Consider the following 21,694-nt stretch of genomic DNA (forward strand, 5'->3'; position numbering starts at 1 on the left):
AGGGGCAGTCACCACAAGTTACCTCACAAGGTGTACCTACTCGCACAACAGAGGGGAACTGTCATCCATCCACACCTAGACATGTTGAGCCTAACTCTCCAGGTGAAACTTTTCGTACCCTTCAGACACTGCTGCACAGAGGATGTGCTTTCCATCTTGCAGGAGGCCAGGAAACATAATAAAGAGAGATCTTGCATCTCTGAATGGAAGAGATTCTCCAAGCGGTGTCACCAAAGACAAGGACCCCCTTCTAGTGGCTGTCCCTTTAGTCTTAGCTTGTATGTGTGAACTGATTAAAGCAGATCTTTCATACTCTTAAGTGAAAGTGCACCTCTGCTTGCCTACACCTCTGTGCTTGCTTACCTCTGGAACCTCCTTTACTCTCCAGGTTGGATGTTAAATTGTTCTTAAAAGGGGTCTTGTGCATAAGACCACCCAGAAAGCCTACCCCACCACACTGGGACCTAAATTTTATATTCTGGAGAAACTTGTGCCGATTCCATTTAAACCAGGATCTTCTGCATCCCTGCAGATGTGCACATGGAAAACAGTTTTGCTGTTAGCCCTCACTTCAGCAAGATCTGAGTTGCAGGCACCTCATGGCATGCCTTCATTACAGTATCTTCCATAAAGTCGGGGTGACCCTGCGCACCAACCCCTCCATGCCCAAGGTGGTCAACGAGCTATCACTAAATCAGTCCATTCACTTACCACCCTTTTTCTCCTCTCCCCAGAATGACAGTGAGAGAATACTATACTCCTGGATGTTCAGACAATTAAAGATTTTATCTGGACAAAACCAAGTCCATCAAAAAATCAAATCCACTGATGTTCATCGTGCATACAGCTGCAGTAATCACAGATGGGATGTTCTTCATCTCACATTGCTGCAGTCCTAACACTTGGGTAGTCCGCTGTCCCAGTCGGCCCGAATACCAAAGTATAAGGCTGACGTCGGTCAAGGCGCATTTGTCTGACATCAGGACGTCAGGGTACAAATGCGCATGACCGACGTCATATCCTCAGTCTTTTTTGCCGCATGGTCCGATGCAGAAGCAGTGTTGAGAGTGCAGGTTGGCGTTCTGAAATTTTCTGAAGTCGGAGTTTCAGACCGAATCAAAGTTGGCTAAGTACCCCGTTGGGGAATATTTTGGTTTTTTCTTGCCTCAGTATTTAACCGGATGTCAGAAAGTGAATAACTGTATTTCTTGTGGGAAACAGATACCTCATAGAGATTACCATACATTGTGTATACCTTGCTTAGGGCCTGAGCACGACGTTGTTGGCTGTCGCTCTTGTGCTAGATTTAACAAACGCACTATTAAGAAGATTAGATTGTGCCAGGTTAGTTTTTGGGAAGCGTTGTAATTACAACATGCCGTCGGATGCTCCGACGCCCGCTTCATCTAAAAAGCGCAAGGACAAAGCAGCGAAGCCTAGGGTGGAAGAACAGTCTGTCCCGGACGTCTGTTCTTTAGGGGGCTCGGTGGAGCCGGTGGTTCTACCAGAAGTTCCTTTGGATTCTCAGGGAGAGACTTTACTGTTACAAGATGTGTCCTCTCAGGAGGTAGGCCAGGCTGAAGGGGCTTCTCAGGTAGCTGTTGTCCCCTCCCTTCCTAAGGTGGTTAGGCCCTCCCCTTCTGTTTCCAAGGCTCCTTCTAGAGGCAGGCCAGGGTTAACTTCAGTGGGGGTCTCCCCTAGTTCTTCAGGGTCTCTGCCTAAGAAACATGCTTAAAATGGCAGAAGATTTGATTACTATGATTAGAGGTTCTATACCCCCCCCCCCCCTGATAAGAGGCCTAGGGTGGAACCTGAGCTTGAGAGTTTAGAGCAGTGTTCGGAGGCTTCTGAGTCTTCGGCTGAAGACTTGCAGGAGTATCCTCCTTATTCTGATTCTGATGTGGATGACTCTACACCTTCGGCTTCTCCTCCTGAGGATTTTTCTTTTTCAGAGACTCTTCATTCCATGAGGGAGCATTTTAAATGGGAAGGTCAAGATTTCTCTGATTCTAGGAAAAGGCTTAGGGAATTTTTGTTTCTACCCCAGCATAGGCCTTTAGCTATACCTCCTGTTCCGGATGTGGTAGAGGATGTTTTTGCAGAGGCTTTCCTGAACCCTGATTCTTTGCCTCCTGCCCCAGTTAAACCGGACAGGTATTATAGGGTGCCTGAAGCTCATAAGTATCTTTTTAAGAGTCCTAGGGCAGACCCAGAAACTGTTTCTCAGGGCCCTAAAGGTGTTAAGGCTTCTGTTGTTAAAAATCCTGTTCCTTCTGATAGAGGCAAGGGCTTTGGATAGATGGGGGAAAAAGGTGTATACTTCTTCCACTTTAGCCATGAGGGCTTTGAATTGCCAGTTTCACATGTTGAAATACCAAAATTATCTCCTTTCACATTTGAAGTCTAAGGTAGATGCTCTGGCGGAAGGTATTGAGTGTAAAGAGTTGCAGGATTTAGTTCATGTTTCTGAACAGGTGGGTAAGCATTCCTTGCAATGTGGTTTTGATGCTGTACAGGCCTCTTCGAGGGTGGCAGCCACTGGTTCTGTTCTTCGCAGGCACGCCTGGCTCAGGGATCAGAATTTAGCTGAACATGTAAAGACAAGGATTTTAGATGCTCCTTTACAATCTGATGTGTTATTTGGTGCCTGTGGACGCAGTTTTAAAGAAAATGGAGGACAAGGCTAAGTCTATGCAGACTGTTAAAGACTTTTTGCAGGTTCAGCCTCCAAAGTTTAGTAGAAATTGGCCTACTAAGGGGTGGACTTATCCTTCTTATGATTCTCAGTCTAGGGGTAGATCTAGACGTGGTAGGGGCAGAGCTCAAGGTTCTTTAGGCCTAGAACAGGCAGTTCGCCTGCCCAGTCTTCTGGTGAGGGCAGGGGTCAGTCCTTTCGTAAGCAGACCCAATGACTTGCCTCTTCAGCTGCCAGAGCCTTCTCGTCTGGCAGCACCTTTGGGAGGAAGGCTGGCACTTTTCAAAGAAAATTGGAGTGTTATTACCCAAGACAGATGGGTATTGGATATCGCTCACCACGGTTACAGGTTTTATTTCCATACCTTGCCTCCTTTCAAAGGCATGCCAGACATTCCTCCTATACAAAGAAAAGAGGCTCACAAGCAAATTTCTCTGTTGCTCCAGATAGGGGCCATTCAGCCGGTTCCTGTGCCAGAAAGGGGCCTAGGATTTTATTCTCGCCTGTTCCTAGTACCAAAAAAGGGGAACACGTGGAGACCAATTTTGGATTTGTCTATCCTCAACACTTATTTGGACATTCCCAAGTTCAAAATGTTGACGTTACAACAGCTTTTACCTCTGCTGGGCAAAGATCACTGGATGGTAACTTTAGATCTCAAGGAGGCTTACCTTCATGTGCCTATCGGACTCAGTTGCAGAAAGTATCTGCGTTTCCGAGCTGGAAATACCCATTATCAGTTCTCTGCATTGCCCTTTGGCTTATCTACTGCGCCCAGAGTATTCACAAAAGTTCTGGCTCCAGTTGTAGCTTTTTTCAGGCTAAAAGGAATACAAATCTATCCTTACTTGGACGACTGTCTGATTCTGGCTCAAGAAAAGGACTAGCTTCTTCAGCATCTGGAATATGTGATAGCAGTGCTAAGATGCCTGGGGTATTCTGTGAACGAAATAAAGTCCAGTCTAGTACCCTCTCAAGACATGTGCTTTCTGGGTGTGAGACTGAATACAGCAGCCCAGATGGCCTTTTTAACCCCGGACAAACAAAAGAGTCTATCCCTTTACTTCCATCAACTATCTCATCAGTCCGTGCTGACTGCAAGGACAGTCCTTCAAGCATTAGGGTTCATGGCATCTTGTATTCTGGTGCTTCCCAATGCCAAACTGCATATGAGGAAGCTACAATGGTATCTCAAAAATGTATGGACACAGCACTGCCAGGATCTGGACACTGTCATTCAAATACCTTGCATTCAAAAGGAATTTTTGTGGTGGGCTCAGGAATGTCACCTAAACAAGGGACTCTCTGTGACCCGGCCAGAGGAGAGTCCGATTCTAATGACAGATGCCTCAGACATAGCTTGGGGAGCTCATCTGAATGGAAAGTGGATACAAGACAAGTGGCCTGCCAGACTACAGCATCTACATATCAACATGAAGGAGATGTTAGCAGTCCAGTTTGCATTGATGGCTTTCAAGGAGTTACTTCTTCCAGGGCAGGTGTTGATTCTAACAGACAACACAACTGTCATGTGGTACATCAACAAGCAAGGGGGAACACATTCTTATCCTCTATGCAGGCAAGCAATGATTTTGTGGGAGACTGCGCTCAGCTTGCAGCTTACTCTTCAGGCGAGGTTTCTGCCAGGAGCACAGAACTCCTTAGCAGATGTGTTAAGCAGGCAAATCATGGATCCCCACGAGTGGAAACTGGATCTTCATGTATTTCAAAATTGACAGTGTCATGGGGAACTCCAGACATAGAGCTGTGCGCTTCCCCTCTTAACCACCAGCAGCCAAAGTTTTGCACGAAAGGTTTCATCACACAGCTTGGAAAGTGGATGCTCTTTCGTTCAGTTGGGAAAATCTTCATGTGTATGCCTTTCCACCTCTGCATCTCCTCCCAAAGGTACTCCTAAAGGTCAGACAAGACAAGCCAAGGATGATTTTGATAGCTCCAGATTGGCCTCGGCAACACTGGTACCCATTACTGAGGAATCTGGTAAGAAAGCCTCCATGGCCTTTACCTTTAATTCCACACCTTTTGTCTCAGAGGGACGGTCATCTACTCAATGTCAAGCTTCACTCTCCATCTAACAGCCTGGCATATTCTGTTTTGAACCACAGCAGGTCTCAACTTCCTCAACAAGTTTTTGAATGTGATTATGGAAGCCAGAAGACCTAGTACACGTAAAGTGTATGCAGAAAAATGGAAGAGATTTTTATTTTGGAGTGCAGCAAAGGATTTGGATGTTTCTGAGCCTAATTTGAGTGTGGCTCTTCAATATCTTACTGAGCTATTGGACAAAGGTTTGTCTTTCTCTTCCATTAAGATTCATGCTGCAGCAATTTCAGCTCACTATGATTGTGACCCACCATTGTTTTCTCATCCTTTGTTCAAGCAATTTCTTAGAGGGGCAAAGAATACAAGACCCCCACGTAGAGCTCCTACTCCTGCTTGGGACCTCAATTTTGTGTTGGAGAAACTTACTCTACAACCTTTTGAGCCTCATGGCTACTGCTGAGTTGAAATACTTGTCATGGAAGACTGCTTTTTGTTGGCCATTACTTCTGCAAGAAGGGTTTCTGAATTGCAGGCCCTTATGGCGGTTGAGCCTTTTTTGATTTTTCATAAGGATAGGGTATCATTACGTACTAATCCGTCATTTATGCCTAAGGTGGTTTCTAGTGTGGCTTTACACCAAACTATTCATTTGCCTACTTTTTATGCAGATCCCCAAAATAGGGGGGAAAAGATTTTGCACACTTTAGATGTACACAGGCAGTTGCGTTATTATTTAAGCAGGACTAGGGATTTTAGGCAGTCTCAGCAGTTGTTTGTTTCTTTTGCTTTGAGTTCTCAGGGCAAGCCTGTGTCAAAACAAACTATATCTAAGTGGATTGGGTTTTGCATTGCATTCTGTTACTCCCATCATGGCAAGGAGATTCCAGCTGGGATTAGGCCTCATTCCACTAGGGCTACTGCCACCTCAACAGCATTTCTAAGGGGGGTGGCAACTAAGGATATTTTGGAGGCAGCTACTTGGAGTTCAGTGCATACTTTCTCCAAGCATTACCACCTTCCTCTCTATTCTAAGTCCAGGGCTGGTTTTGCCACTGCTGTGTTGCAGGGCATTTTGGCAGCTCCTGCCTCATTATAGTTTAGCCATCCTCCCTTACCTCTGCTTTGGGATTCTACCCAAGTGTTAGGACTGCAGCAATGTGAGATGAAGAACATAGTACAGTTTTGTACCTACCATAAATGTAGATGTTCAAGATCCACATTGCTGCAGTCCAATTTCCCTCCCTCCTTCCCTCTGTGTTTAGGGGTGGTTGTGTGGGTGAGGTTCTATTTTTTGTAAATTTGTATATATTGTACATATATTAGGTACAGGAGTGTTTTGGTGTTTTTTGGTTTTGGCCTTATCTTTTTAGGGTCTTCTGACATCTGGGGCAAGAAAAGACTGAGGATATGACGTCGGTCATGCGCATTTGTACCCTGACGTCCTGATGTCAGACAAATGCGCCTTGACCGACGTCAGCCTTATACTTTGGTATTCGGGCCGACTGGGACAGCGGACTTACCCAAGTGTTAGGACTGCAGCAATGTGGATCTTCGAACATCTACATTTATGGTAGGTACAAAACTGTACAGGTCCTTGGTCGGCCGAATTCCAAAGTCTAGGTCTGGCGTCTGTTGTCTGTTTCTTTCCTGACGTCAGTGCGACTGGTATACAAGACGCAGCCGACGCCATTTCCAGACAAAGATTTTATCTGGACAAAACCAAGTCCATCAAAAAATCAAATCCACTGATGTTAAGTTGTCTATCTCGCCTTCATTCTTGCTGGATGGGTTCGGAGCCGACCTCGGCTCCGACTCTGCCACTCTAAAGCTCGAGAGTTGGTTCTACCGGCTCGAGGCTCCCCTTATATCCCACAATGCTAGGCGTGAATTACCTCAGATCTCGTTTGCCGCTACAGCGATCGAGGTGTTTGGTTCCTACCGGCTTCTTGGTGAGTAACTTTAGATTAAAGTTAGTATACTTAAACCCCTTTAATTTTAATTTTAACACTTGTTTCCCTTAGTTTAGTGGAATTTCCCCCCCTTTCTCTCTAAATTCCCATTTTTTCCTCAAGAACTTATAAGTTCTTCCCTCGGGCCTTTAGGCCTTCTTTCTTCCATCCCCTAGTGGTGTGTGTGTGTGTTTTTTTTCTCATAATTTAAAACTTGGTAGTTTGTTTTAATTTTTGAGTTTAAAATAGGATAGGGTGTAATCAGTGTGTTTGACTGGGTGTGTGTGATTACACTTTTCTAAATGTCTAAAGACTCAAAGGTCTCAGGCTTCAAGAAGTGTGACTCGTGCTGTCAGAAAATGTCTGACAGACGGTCACACTTCTTGTGTCTACTGCCTGGGGCCTTTGCACCTGCAGGACTCCTGTGCTGTATGCCACGGCTTCAGCCCCAGGGTCCTGCAGGAAAGAAAAAACAAACTGATTCTGAGAGGTTTACTCAAGCCTGAGGGTTCCCTGACTGTCTCTTCGGGAAAGCCCTCCAAGGCTTCTAGGTCCTCTGCTCCAGCTACTGAGCCGAGACCTAAGGCTACGAAACCTCCGTCTACATCGGCTCCGGCTGGAGCCGATGAGTCTCAGTCTACAGTTTCTGTGGTTTCCTCGGCTCCGGCTGGAGCCGAGGTATTAGAAATTCCTGTGTCTGTTCCGACCAGACCTTCGGAACCGACATCTAGAAAGAGGTCTAGGTCACCATCCCTTGGCTCCGTTCATTCGGCTCCAGCATCTCCTCTGCTGTCTGAACAGAGCCATAGATCTCACTCCTCTAGGTCATCGAGGCTGTCGGACCATGACCTTCAGAGGGTAGTGAGTTGACTTAAGTCCGAGGCAGTGGCCCAAATGCTTCAGAGCCCGACTCATCAGTCTATGCCTGCCCCTGTCCCTCATGTTCCTCCTCCGACTCCGTTGAGCTCGGAGCCGGGGCGTTTCGGAACCGAGACTGTGGTAGCGTCGGAGCCGATACAATTGTCTTCGGCTCCATCGTCGGCTCCGATTTCTTCCTTAGAGGAATCTCGTCGCCGGACTTCCATCGTCGGCTCCGAGGGGGTGAGTGGCATCGGACCCTTGTCTGACCCCGCTCTCCCTCTCGGGGCTTCGGCGCTGGTGAGTTCGGCTCCGACATCGGCCTCGGAGCCATCACTGTCGGTGCCGAGGGAGGTTTTTAGCTTTTCGGAGTGGGGACCTCTGGCTCTGCCTGACAGGGGTGCGTTCGAGGTCATGCGGAGTGTGTTAGAACCTGGTTCTACTCCACAGTCGGCTCCGTCCGCCCCTCCCTCTTCGGTGCCTCAGGTCAAGTCTGCTCACTCCCTCATCCCGGACCGCAGAGCCAGCTCCTCAGGAATCCCCTGTGGGGATCTCATCCTCTTCCGAGGCCTCTCCTGTTTTGGCAGAAGAGCCCCCTCGGAAGAGAAAGTGTAAGAGGAAACACAGACTCACCTGAGTCCGTCACCTCTGACACAGATTTAGAGGATTCCGAGGGTTCCCCCCGTTCCCCTTCTGAAGATGTCTCATTTGCAGACATTCTAGAAATCCTTAAGCAGAGGGGAAATTGGCCAGTCCTCAACCCTTCGGAGGATGAATCTGTGTACCTTGAGGCGTTTGGCTCTCGTCCTTCCACCTCCTGGGTGTCTCCCCCCTTTGACGCCCTCATGCAGGTGGTAGCAAAAAAGGCATGGACGGCTCCTGATTCAGTGGACCCCACTCCCAGGAGACCCTCAAAATTCATTACAGCACCAGCAGATAAACAGTTTCTGACAAAAGGAGTTTCTGTGGATGCTATGGTGGTTGCTGCTGCCACTAAGAAGGAACTAGCTGATCCTTCAGTGCCTGTCCATCCACCTAACAAGGAATCTAGGTCCATGGACAGGTACGGGAAGCGGATGTTCTCGTCAGCGACATTTGCAATGCGTTCGCTGAACTACCTGTGCCATTTTACTAGTCTTCAAAGGGACTTGATCAAAGAAGCAAGTGACATGTTGAAGGATCCTACGGCTGCGGGTTTTCAAGACAAGATGAACACTCAGCTGGCTACCCTGAACTCCATAGCCAACTCCTCCATGCGCCTCCTCATGCGGCTGATGGAGCGAGCAGGGCCGCAGGGACAGGTGTGGCCTTATGTAGGCACGCCTGGATGCGGCTATGCAACTTTGCGGACCCCTTTAAAACGTCATTCACTAATTCCCCATTTGATGGATCATCTCTTTTTGGTCCTCAAGTGAAAGAAACCTTGACTAGGTGCGAGACAGATGGCAAGACTCTTTCTGCCGTCGGAGTCCGTTTTTCTACCCCTTCTAGGCCTTACCCCAAAGGTCAGAAAAGTGGGAAAATGTGGTTCCGCAAACAATCAAGGGTCTTCGCCGGACGCACAGAGTCTGTTCCCCGCCAGAGGCAGAGGGGGGAACAACAATGGTAGACGTCGCCCTAGAGGCAGGGGGGGTCCGCAGAACCAGGGCAATCGAGAAGCCTTCTCTGATAAGCCCTTTCAGCATCCCTGAGGTGTTGCCCGACTGCCCACCTTCGGAGGCAGTCGGGGGAAGGTTGTCACTGTACCCAGAAGCCTGGCTATCCCTGACTCAAGACAAATGGGTACAGTCCATTTCCGAAGGCTATTCCATTCCCTTCGTTCGCATTCCAAACCAATCAAAAAAATCCCTTCCAGATGTTCCACCCGCTCAAAGGGATCTTGCAGCTTTGGAAATTTCAAAGCTGCTTGCAAAAAGAGCAATTCAGCCAGTTCCAGCAGACCAGCAAGGATCCGGAATCTACTCCAGGTTCTTAGTTCCAAAGAAAACAGGGGACTGGAGACCAATTTTGGATCTCAGTATCTTGAACAAGTCAGTCAAGAAAACAAGATTTCGGATGGTCACGCTGCAGTCCATCCTTCCCTATTGGGAAAGGGAAACTGGATGTGCTCTATAGACCTTCAGGATGCGTACTATCACATAAAAATGAACAGACGCTCCAGAAGATTCCTCCGCTTCAGGCTGGGAACCAGTCATTTTCAATTCAGGGCCCTGCCCTTTGGACTCACCACTGCCCCCCGGGTGTTTACCAAATGCATGGCAGTGGTAGCTTCTCACCTGAAACGTCAAGGATTCCAGGTGTTTCCATATTTGGACGACTGGCTCCTCACAGCTCCCACCAAGCATCTTCTTCTATTAGCCAGGGACTACACCTTTCGCATTTGTCAAAATTTAGGCATTTCAATAAATTGTGAAAAGTCTATTTTGTCGCCTTGTCGTACTATTACCTTCATAGGCGCAAATCTAGACAGTCAACATGTCTGCGAGACTAACAGATCAGAGAATAACAGACATACACAAACTGGTCTCGCTCCTCTTAAGCAGCAACAGAATCAAAGCCAGGTTAGTTCTGAAAGTGTTGGGGATTATGGCGGCTGCCATACCTCTGCTTCCATTAGCCAGATTCCACATGAGAATCCTTCAATGGATGCTCTTCACGCAATGGTCATACCAGCAACTTCCGATGTCCCACACCATCATGATTACGCAAACATGCAGAAATCATCTTCTGTGGTGGATGTCTTCCCCTCAGCTCTTATTGGGAAGACCCTTTGTCCCTTCCTCCGGTTGCTACTCTGACAACGGACGCCTCCTGATCGGGTGGGGGCATTATCAGGGCAGAACTGTCCAGGGCACATGGCAACCAGACGAATGCCACTTGCACATAAATGTTCTAGAGATGAGAGCAGTGCTTTTAGCGTTGCAAGCCCTTCAAGACTCTCTTCCCTTGGGAACGATAGCAATCCAGACGGACAATATGTCTGTAGTGTGGTATATCAACAAACAAGGCGGAACCAGGTCCTATCCCCTGTGTCGAGAAGCACTCAGACTGTGGCAATGGGAGATTTCTTCTCAGCGGTTTCTGATAGCAACGCACATCCCCGGGAAGTCCAATCAAATCGTGGACAAGTTGAGCAGAGCTATCCTCATGCCTCACGAGTGGTCTCTGAAAGACTCTGTGAGAAATTTTTCTCAAGTGGGGTCAGCCTTGCTGCGACCTTTTTGCTACTCCCCAAAACAGCAAGTGCAGAGATTATTTCACTCTATTCCCTTTACCAGGCCAGCCCAGCAGAGACGCTCTAGTCCAAGTTTGGCCCCGGGGACTTCTGTATGCATTTCCTCCCTTCCCACTAATCTCTCAAGTGATACAGAAAGCTATCGCTCAGAAGGCTTCGTTGATCCTCATTGCTCTTTACTGGCCTCGACAGGTTTGGTTCCCCTTTCTACATCAATTTCTGTTGGAGCGACCTTGGCATCTGGACCTAGTTCCAGATCTTTTGATCCATCAGTCGGGTCAATTTCATCGCTCCCTTCCCTCTCTGAACCTCACTGCTTGGTTCCTCCAATTCCAACCTTAGCCAGGCTTCCTCAAATATCTCACTCTGTCAGAGATATTTTGATAGCTTCCCATAAATCTTCCACTCGAAAGATTTATTTGAGTAAGTGGAAACGCTTTACTATTGGGCTCAAGGAAAGGACATAGATCCTTTCACTGCTTCCATCCAAATGGTCCTTGATTTTCTAGCTGAACTCTTCCATGCAGGTTCATCTCCTTCTACTCTTAAGGTTCAATTGGCAGCTATTTCTAACTTTCATGTGGGCATTTCAGAGTCTGCCATAATGTCCCACAAGCTTTGCAAAGCCTTTTTGAAGGGCGTCTAACCTAAATCAAAGCATTGACCTTCCTGTGTTTTTTCCAGAATATTCTAACAGGTCTGAACAGAAATTGCATCGGCTAGATGTTCATCGTCAGTTAAGGTACTATTTGGATAGAACCAAACAATTCAGAAAATCTGACCAGCTGTTTGTCTCTTATGCAGAAGGCAGAAAGGGACTTTCAGTTTCAAAGGTATCATTATCTAGATGGCTAACATCTCTGATTTCCCTTGTTTATGAAATTAGACACCAAAAGCTGCCTAACAAACCTAAAGCCCATTCTACCAGAGCTTTGGCTACTTCTATAGCCTTCCAAGACAGACTGCCTATTGACACCATTTGTGCAGCGGCTACTTGGGCTACTCCTCACACTTTCATTTCTCATAAGTTGGATTTAGCTTCTAGGCATAGAGCTAACTTTGGTTCCACTGTTCTCAAGAGTCTGTTCCGTTAGGCCACCCGGGACAAGGTGCTAGGGACGCGGTCCCATCCAGCAAGAATGAAGGCGAGATAGACAACTTGAAGTTATGTTCTTACCATAACGTTCCATGTTAGTTGTCTTCTTCTCGCCTTCTTTCTTGCGTCCCACCCTCCTTCCCCCTGGCCTGGACAGACCTAGAGGAGTTTGATTTTGACCTCTCTTTCTACCACCTCTTTGCTATAGGTATATGCTCTGCTGTGCATATTTTCCTAGATCAGGCTTTAGGTCACTTTTCCTCTTCCCCTTTGTTTATAGAGGTGGATTCTCTTTTTCCAGTTTTTCTGGTTATATTATTAGCTGGGCCTCTCTCACAAACGAGATCTGAGGTAATTCACGCCTAGCATTGTGGGATATAAGGGGAGCCTCGAGCCGGTAGAACCAACTCTCGAGCTTTAGAGTGGCTGAGTCGGAGCCGAGGTCGGCTCCGAACCCATCCAGCAAGAAAGAAGGCGAGAAGAAGACAACTAACATGGAACGTTATGGTAAGAACATAACTTCTATTTTCCCTCCATTCCAGAGCCCTGTGCAAGGCAGTCTACGAACTGTTCCTGTTGGATCAGGAAAAATGGTTTCTGCTACTCGTACCACAGAAAAGACCTGAGTCAGGGGATCACTGCTCATTCTACTAGAGCAGTAGCTTCCTCCAAAACATTCAAAGGCCTAAACACAGCTGCCATCCTTTAAGCAGCCACCTGGTCCACTGTACATATCCTCGCCAAAATTACAAACTGGACCACATCTCCAGAGCAGGTTTCGCAAGGGCAATCCTGCAAGGATTTCTGGAATCTGCTACCTACACCCTTCCTGAGCTTTACTCGTCCACAGTAAGATTACTACAACATGAGAATAGGACACAGACTTGTGTAAAATCTTACCATAACCGTAGGTGTTCTCTTCCACGTTGCAGTATTCCTTCCCTCCTGCCCTGACCCCCTAGTTTCATATCTACAGGTCTGTGGGCCTTCACAGAGCCTCTTACTGGCACTACTGTCATTTTTGGACAGTCTGGTATTCCCCCAGTCTGAAGGTCATCTCTTGGCATCTCCTAGGCTATTGTCCAACTGGGCAGTTCTGAGGTCTGTGCTTGCAGATGTCTCATTTTAAGTTCCCTGGTTTATGGCCCTACATATGATGTCCCATGCACAAACAGCAGCCAGGCTAAAAGCTTTTGTGTAGGAGTGGACATTCGGGTCACTTGAGGTAGAAGATCCCATAGTAAGAATACTGCAACGTGGAAGAGGACATGTATGGTTATAAGACTTTACACAATTGTTAAACGTTTATTACTTTAGCTATTATAGCTGTTGGGGTTTTAAACTTCTATTTGTTATGAAAAGGGTAGGGTCTTCACAGTTACTGTTGTATTTTTTTTTATCTTGGAGACCTGTTTGGCAAGATTTGGAATAGTTTCTGAAGATCTGGTTAAGTTTGCTTTACTGGGCGCAGTGTATAACCATTTTTTTGTTTGCATTACAGGGAATGCAGATGAATCAAGGCCCTCGTATGATGTCCATGCCAGGGCAGCCTCCATACATGCCCCCACCTGGCATGATGCCACCTCCAGCAATGGGTCCTGGACACATCCCTCCTGTTGCAGTCTCTCACGGCCAAATGATGCATGGTCCTATGGGGCCAATACCACCAGCACATGTGAGTATCTAATATGTCAAAGTGTTTAAAAATCATGTGAATAAGATCTGAAAAAAGAAATGTAAGTGTAAGTTGTGCTGTAATACTCAATCTAAAGGGCAAACTCTTTTGTTTAGAAAGTGAAGTGTCATTTTTTTTGGATGGAAATGGGTGAGCAGTGAAACAGGGTGGAAATGAAATTGGGTACTGATTTCAGCTGCCTCTTTGCACTCTGCCCCCCCCCCCCCCCAAATACAAATCAATTTGTTGGGCAGTCACCAACTAACTTGCATTGACTGAAAATCTGATAGTAACTTAAGACCTACACCTTTCCAGTTTCTTCACTTTTGGAAGGTCAGAAGTTTAAAGCAGGCATGTGACGTTTATAAAAAGGTTTTATTTATGGAAGAGGTTTTTCTTTTATAAAATGATTTATAAAAAGTGTTCCATTTCATTTTGGGAGGTAATCATGTTGAAGCTAAAATGACCTGCCTTTGTGTAGGGAAAATAGGATTTTAAGCACTGAGTCTTTCGATAGTACGTCTGTCTAAACCTATTGTTTTTAACCATCTAAATTTTCTGCTTCTATATATAAGCAGATTAACATTGAATGCCCTCTTTGAAGAGTCATGTGGTTCTTTTCACAAGTCAGCATTTCTTTCTGGAAGCTCCTGCTCTTGGTAGCAGAGGCAGGTGAAGTTGCACTTTTTCAGTTGCATTTTTTTACCAATTCCCATAGTCCACATGTCTCTGCTGTAGCTTCTAATAACTTGGAGTTGTATGCTCCCCCACCTTGTCCTTTTCTCTCCAAATCCTTTTGAATGTGAAGTGGTAGATCTCTTAATGGAGTGGTGGTCGATTTATTCCCTGGACCCAGTAGGAGGGTTTTGTGGTTTTGCTCGAGTTGAAAATCTGACTTTCAGACTTCCCAGTGTGAGGATCATAACCAAAAAATAGGTCTCCTTTTTTTTTCCATTCCAGTCCATTTTTCTGGGAGACAGCCTGAGAAAAAGGCAACCCTGGGTCTCATTTGGTTGGAGGGTGCATCCTTTAGTTCTTACTGTTTCATCTGTGCTTGACGAGCTTGGTTTCTTGGCTGCTTTCCTTTACAGTACTGAATTGTCCTGACATTGTCCCTTGATACTTTGGGTTAACACTTATCACCTCCCCCTCTTAGTCAGCCTGTTTTAGTTTTCTGTGTCACAGATTGCAAGATGGTTCCATCTGCAGTGTTTGTATTCTGGGAATGAGAGGTTGTGTTCTCTAACCTCTTGTATGGTATTTCACCTCTGTATTTTGCCCTGAACCTGTGTAGGCCTCTCGCTGTTAATCTGCCATTGTAAGTGACAACCCTCTTGCTGCGCTAGGTGTTGACTGCCCTTGGCTGGTGTCTGTGTTCTGTCATTACTCTTGAATGTATTGCCTGAATCCATGTTCATTCTGCAGCCATTACACAACAGTAAGGAGGCATGGACTTTGGAGGGAGATGCATAAGGCACCAAGGTTCACTCAGAACTACCTTAAAATATTGTGCTTTTCTGTCAGAGCAGAAGTTTGCAGCCAGCTAGCACTGTGCTTCTTGGTGGCCCAACTAGGTACAAATATTGCCAAAGCTTTTACCACATTAAATGGTAGAATTTCACTGCCCCCTCAGATGAGGGGAATGAGCTGTCTAAGCCTTTTAGGCCACAATATCTACCATACTAAGTGGTCATTGGTGGCCCTGTCCTAGGAAGATATGCAGCGTTTCCTGCAAAATACCTAGGACTAAGACTGTCCCTATAGAGTATGTTCTGCTATTCGCTTTTTGCAGTATTTGTAATGCAAGCTTTCTCCTCTTGCTACCCGAATGTCTTGCTAGTATGCAAAAGATTGCAGCTGCTGTATGGTGCGAGGGACATCTGATGTGGCCAGCAGAGCGTGGGCCATAAGTGATGTCTGCGCGCCCCAGACCTCAGAACTTCAGCCGCCAGTCGAACGTTGGGTGTTCCTGCCTTCCCAGCCGTCTGCTTCTGGAACTCCAGGTACCCAGTTGAACCTTTTTTTCAGGAGTTTTATAATGCTGGTCATCCAGATATTCATCCAGAAAGGGCAAGTGTAAGTGTGGCCGTTAAATACCACACAGACACGCACTATCCTTGCTTGTTTTTGTGAAGGTAAATCACACTAAAAGGCCTGGCCTGACCTTTCTGCCAGGCTTTTGTTCCCAAAACTCTACTCTATTTTCTGAGGAAGTCTTTGGGATGAATAGCAAATTAAATTTTAACCGCTAAAAATTCTTTTGGTCTCTAGTGCCTTTTTGGTGGTTTTTGTACTGTGAACACCTTGGCCTTGCACTGCACTGATTTTTTTTTTTTTTTTTTTTTTTTTTTTTTTTTTTTTTTAGTGCTAGGTATCGAAGGATGTGTGTCAGTGTTGGTCATCGCCTGTGGGTTATACCTGCTGTGGTAGCCCTCTGCCGGCCCGAATACCAGAGTCTGTTTTTCTGCGTTGGCTGCTGTTGCTTGTTGACTGCAGTCAGTGCTATAAAGCAAGGCAGCAGACGCCATCACATCAGTCTTTCTTGTCTTGAAGCCCATAGCAGATGCAGTTAGCAAGTGTGCTGGTCTGTCGCTACCAGAGTTTGAAGCTGAAAACATCTAAAGCGAAGTACCACGTTGGGAATTCTTGCAGTAACCGATGTCCGAAAGTTAATTCTTGCCTGTGGAAAGCAAATCCCACACAGACTTCCATTCATACTGCGTCAGTTGTTTAGGCCCAGACCACTACGTCCCCCATTGCAGGTTCTGTGCCCTCTTTAATGCGAGAACCATTCGTCGTAGAGCTCTTATTGTAAACTGGTATTTTCGTCTTCCGTCTTCATTCGGAAATGGCATCTGTCAGCAAACAGTTGACGGACCACACAAAGGCTAAGCCTTCCAGCGACATTACCGCTAAGCAGGTAGTTCTCCCGAATTCAGTGAGGCACTTTTGCAGCCCGATACGATTTCTATGCAGGCCTCTACCAAGACGCTTTCAGTGGCCAGTATGGCGCAGAAATCTTTAGTCTTCCGAGCCTTTGGTTGTCTCTGCCTCAGTTGGGTCCAGAGCTGTGACACAGGCACCAGCTTCCGAGGGGACATTTCGCACTACCGATTCTAGACAGATGTCTTCTCATCAGACTACAGTTTCTCTGGATGCTCTTAGGCCTAGAAGCCAGGCCACTCCTAGAAAATCTACCTCTAGCCACCATCTTACTCCTGCTCCACCACCCCAAGCCCAAATGCTTAAAATGGCAGAGGATCTTATCTTCCTTACAGGGGTAGTCAGGCTACAACTTCTAAAAGGAAAAGACACCCTTCTGAATTGGGGCAGGATTCTGAGGAATCTGATTATTCAGATTTTGAAGAGGAACAACCTCTGACTGCTTGAGGATTCAGATGCAGAGGAATTTAATTTATTCTGCCTCCCCACCAGAAGACCTTTCCTTTGGGGAAACCCTTCACACCCTCGGGGAACACTTCCACTGGGAATTTCAGGACTTACTGCAGTCTTAGAAAAGGCCGTTTCCAATCCTGCTCCAGCACATACCCCTGGCCATCCCCCCTATCTTAGGCCAGAAGCCCAGGCTGCACCTCAGGATTCCAAACTGGCTCGAGGTAATATTGGACCCGGAGTCGGTTTGGACAGTCTCCCAAGCAGGCCCGGGAGCCACAGTGGAAGCCGGGGTTAACCAACCAGTGTGAGGAGGAATATTCATCCTCTGAGGAATCCTTCCCTTATGAGACTCAAATTGAATCCCCCAAGGAGTTCATTACTCCAGATGAAGAGGACTCTCTCAAGTCTCCCCAGGGGAAGAATTTAGTTTTGGGGATACCATCTCCCTCATGAGGGAACACTTCAAGTGGCAGGCTTCTGAGGTCTCAGATTCTAAGATACTTGACCTTCTGCAAATGGACCAGCCCACTCTGTCAGCTGTCTTTGCTACCTGCATTTCAAGATGCATTCTTAGCTGCCTCAGTCTTCTGACTCCCAACCTCCAGCAGCAAAATGACCTGACAGATTTTATAGGGTCCCCCAGGACACCCTGTTTATAAGAACCCTCCTGCTGACCCAGCTGTTTCTGCAGACACCTCTAGACAGCTTTTTTCCCCGGCTCTTTATCCAGTTGATAAAGACAGTACATTTATGGAAAGGGTGGGTAAAAAGGTCTACACATCTTCCACTCTGGCCATTAGGGCCCTGAACTACCAAACCCACGTGGCAAGGTTTGTACTTGATACTATTTCTAAGGCCTCCAGCCTTCTTTCTGAGGATCATAGGTGTGTACTAGGCTAATCGCCCTGGGGCCTTTACAAGCCTAGCCCATAGGATTACTCTGGCATCGTGCCACCTGACCTTGGTTCCTAGTGCCTCTGTCGAATAGAACCATTGGAGTGATCCCTGGGGTGAATTTTCTATTTCCCATCCACTCAAAGATTTCTCTTGAAGGCCAGTGAGGTGCTCTGCTTGACATGTATGGGAAGTCTATTCCATAACATGGGCAGTCTTTTGGTTATGAACCTGTCCCCTCCAGCGTGCTCTGTTTGTGGTAGAGAGGTTGAGGTCTCTGGAGCATGTGGTGTGGAAGGATTTGGATTTCTTTAGATGTAGCATTTCTAACAGACCTGGGTCAGACATGGGTTTGTAAGTAAAGTAGAGATCACCTCTACATAGGTGATATGAGACGGAATAGCTGGAGTTTTTTATTCTGTCCATATAGGACAAGTGTTTAAGGCCTAGGATCCTCTGTCAGGTACTTTGCAGCCTCTCCAGTTGTTGCAGGTGTCTGGTGAGGTACATGCCAAATGGGGCATTGTACACTGACCTAATGAGAGAAGAGTAGAGGGAGACAATGACCTTTCTTCCTGGATGCAAAACCCTTAGTAATGAGATGTGCCACATAGGACTTTCTAACCACAGTGGCAATGTGGTGGTTAGAGAGGTTGCTGTCAACCTGTGTGCCCAGATCTCTTATAAATGCCTTCTGTGTTCAGTGGATTACAATCTGTGTGGTAATTCAAGGGAACCAGGTTTTTCCCAAGGGGGATGATGACTTTTTGGCATTGAGCTCAAGGCCATGGTTCTGACACAAGTCTGTCTCTGAGGTCCTTCTGTAGGATGTCAACCTCGCTTGCAGAGTTAATGGCTTCCAACTTGCAATCATCTGCGAACGTTGTCAGCCAGAGTCCCTTCGTGTTGGCCTGGACTTCAGAGATGTAGATACCAAACAGGAGAGGACCCAGGACCGAACCCTGTGGAACTCCACTCGTGACTGGTCGGCAGTCTGACTTGGAGTCTGCTACTTTCACACTGGGTTCCATCTGTGAGCCAGTTTGCAACCCACCTAGTGATATAGGGTTGATGCCCAGCTTAGTGAGTTTTTCTAAGATTCCTGAGTTGGGGAATGGTATCAAAGGCCTTGGCCAGATCAAGCTAGGCTCTATGACCACCTTGACTTCATCCACAGCTCTGGTGACTGACTCAAAGAAGTCGACCAAGTTGAGCAGGTATGATTTACCCTTCACAAAATCAAACTGTGTAGAATCCAGAATTTGGAGATTCCCTATATCCTTGTTCGTTGGGTCCATAATGATGCATTCCATAGCCTTACTTATCAGACTCGTCCGGCTAATGTGGGGAGAGTTCACAGGGTCTATAATCTCTCCTCCTTTGTGGAGAGCGATGACTGCAGCAGTGCGACACAGGTTCATAGCCTAGGTTCATACTAGGCTATGAACCTATCTGACCTAGGGCATTTATAAGCCTAGCCAGAGTGTTTGGCTTTCGCCACCCATTTTAAATTTTTGCTGTGCCCTTTTTCGAGGTTAGTATACTGTGCCTCTGTCTAACAGTGACACAGAAGTGATACCCGGGGTAAACCTACGATCTCCCATCCACTCATCAAGATCCCTCCTAGAGAGTGTCAGAGGGACTCTGCCTAACCTTGACTGGGATTTTATTCCAGAGTGAAGGGAGCCTCTGGGTTATGAATCTGTCCCTCCAGCATGTTCTATTTATTTCAGTGCTGAGGTTCAAGTCTCTCTAGCGCGTAGCTTGATGGAATTTGGATTTTCTGAGGTGCAGTATGTCCATTAATTCCGGGTTGGACATGGCTTTATAAATCAGGCACAGATCGCCTCTGAGCAGATGGTATGCCACTGAGTAGAGCTGGAGTTTCTTTAACCGGGCAGCATATGGGATCTGTTTGAGCCCTTTGATCCTCTTGGTGAGGTACTTTTGGGGTCTTTGCAGTTGCTGCAGGTGTCTGGTAAGGAACGTCCCAAAAGGGGCATTGTACTCAATTATGGGCCTGATGAGGGATGAGTAGAGAGGCACTATGACCTCCCCTGATCTAGATGTGAATCCCTACATTCAGTAGGGACAAAGCTTGTGCAGCAGTAATACTGGGTGCCTGGCAATCTACCGGTATTGTGATTGGTCCTTTGGGGGGAAACTGGTAAAGTTGGCACTGAATCTCTGCCAGTATGTTGGCAATATCTGTTGGTACCATTGTACAGTAGCTCAGAGCAAATCTGGGTATTGCCATGGAGACTCTTTAACTGTAGATGGCCTTGTGGTTGTCTACTATCTGCTGCAATTTTGTTTTCATAGCTAGCTTTAAAGGATTTAATGAAAGATCTCAACTTTTTGTTGAGGCTGATATGGGAGTTTTTCCAGCCTTGGCACTTCACCTTATTCCGCATCAGCTTCCTCCTGTTCTAGAGTTCGTTTATGGCATGGGACCACCAGATTGGCTTCCTTGTTCTGGGTATGGCGAGATCCATGCACTTGTGTACGTGTTCGTGCAGTGCATTGGTGTATGATTCGGCAGTCATGCAACTATTCTCCATTTGCATGGGTGCCGTGAAGTTAGCCATATCTGTTTTTAAGAGCCCAAAGTTAGCTATGGAGAAGTTTTTCATGGTGATTACCTTGGGGGGGGGGGGGGGGCATGTGGATTTCCAAGGTGTTTAGTTTGTGGTTGGATCTAACCAGGGAGGAGTTAATTATTGGTGTAGAGCAATGGGTCGCCCATGTTAGCAATGACCAGGTTAAGGATGTTCTTACTTCTAGTGGGGGTAAGAATGAGCTGGTCCAGGGCATTGGAATTGATGAATTCCAGGAAGCGTTGGGCGGGTGTATTGGTACATGAGTAGTTCGTTTTCCCAGTTAATGGATGGGTAGTTGAAGTTGCCCAGTATGAGACTGTTAGGTTGGATCATAATATTCTCCAGGGTGCTTAGGAATGTGGAGTGAGTTTTGAGACATGGTTGGGGGGCCTATAGCAGGCTACGACCTGAATCGCTGTCTTAACCAATGATATAGCTGTAGCTGAAGTATCTCAGATGTGTTATGTTGGGCTACTAGTCTGGAGGTGTGCGCATCCTTTATGAATATGGAAACACCACTGCCTTTGGAGATTCGGTCCAAGTTCTGGGGCCGAAAGGTGTGAAATGAGTTATAGCCTGGTAGTGCAGGGTTGCTTTCTGCTGCCTTGAACAAAGTCTGTTACAGCAGAAATGTCAATGTTCTCCATTTTAAGGAGTGCTTTGAGTGAGTGCATTTTGAGATTTTAGACTAGCATTGAGCAGCATGACCCTCAGACTGCATTTGTTTGTAGCTGTTACGGTGGTAATTTGGTCTTTGAAACACCGCCTAAAAAGGCACTAAGGGTGGCAAGAGCCTTGGCCAGTATCCTGAAGCCCAGGGGTGACAGATGCAGGCCATCTCTGGCAAAGCATCAAGGTTTGTCACTCATGTCATCCCAGGTAGACTGATACTGGATCCATTTAGAATGAAAACAAACTTAGCCAATCATTTTCTGCTTGTACTGTGGTATCATTCTGGGTGATGGTAGGATGCTGCTCAGGGCTAGGGTCATACCCGCCTGGGCTACATAATCTGAGAGCTCCTCCATGTCTCCATGTAGTCCAGGGAGGTACGTCTCGGGTCATTCACACTCGCATGTACAATGATAGTCATATTTGTACCTGTTGAGGGACCTGAGTGCGTGCGTTGTGGCAGGTCCGGGCAGCTGACTTGATGTTTTCTCCTTTATTCAACCTAGTGAGTGGGACATCGATGTGCCTCACTGTTGAGTCACCTGTGACTAGTTCTTTGG

The 21,694-nt window shown here is 46.7% G+C and overlaps 1 protein-coding gene across 1 annotated transcript in view; it reads left to right on the forward strand.

Annotated features, from left to right (window-relative positions):
- SNRPA (small nuclear ribonucleoprotein polypeptide A) overlaps window positions 1-21,694 on the forward strand; it is a 526,049-nt gene that overhangs the window by 395,374 nt on the left and 108,981 nt on the right. Inside the window, exon 5 of the mRNA XM_044067214.1 lies at window positions 13,399-13,572. Within this exon, the coding sequence (XP_043923149.1) occupies window positions 13,399-13,572 (174 nt within the window). The remainder of the gene's footprint in view (window positions 1-13,398; window positions 13,573-21,694) is intronic.

The sequence above is a fragment of the Protopterus annectens genome, chromosome 1.part0 (genome assembly GCF_019279795.1).
Source record: "Protopterus annectens isolate FY-2018-M chromosome 1.part0, PAN1.0, whole genome shotgun sequence".
NCBI lineage: Eukaryota > Metazoa > Chordata > Ceratodontiformes > Protopteridae > Protopterus > Protopterus annectens.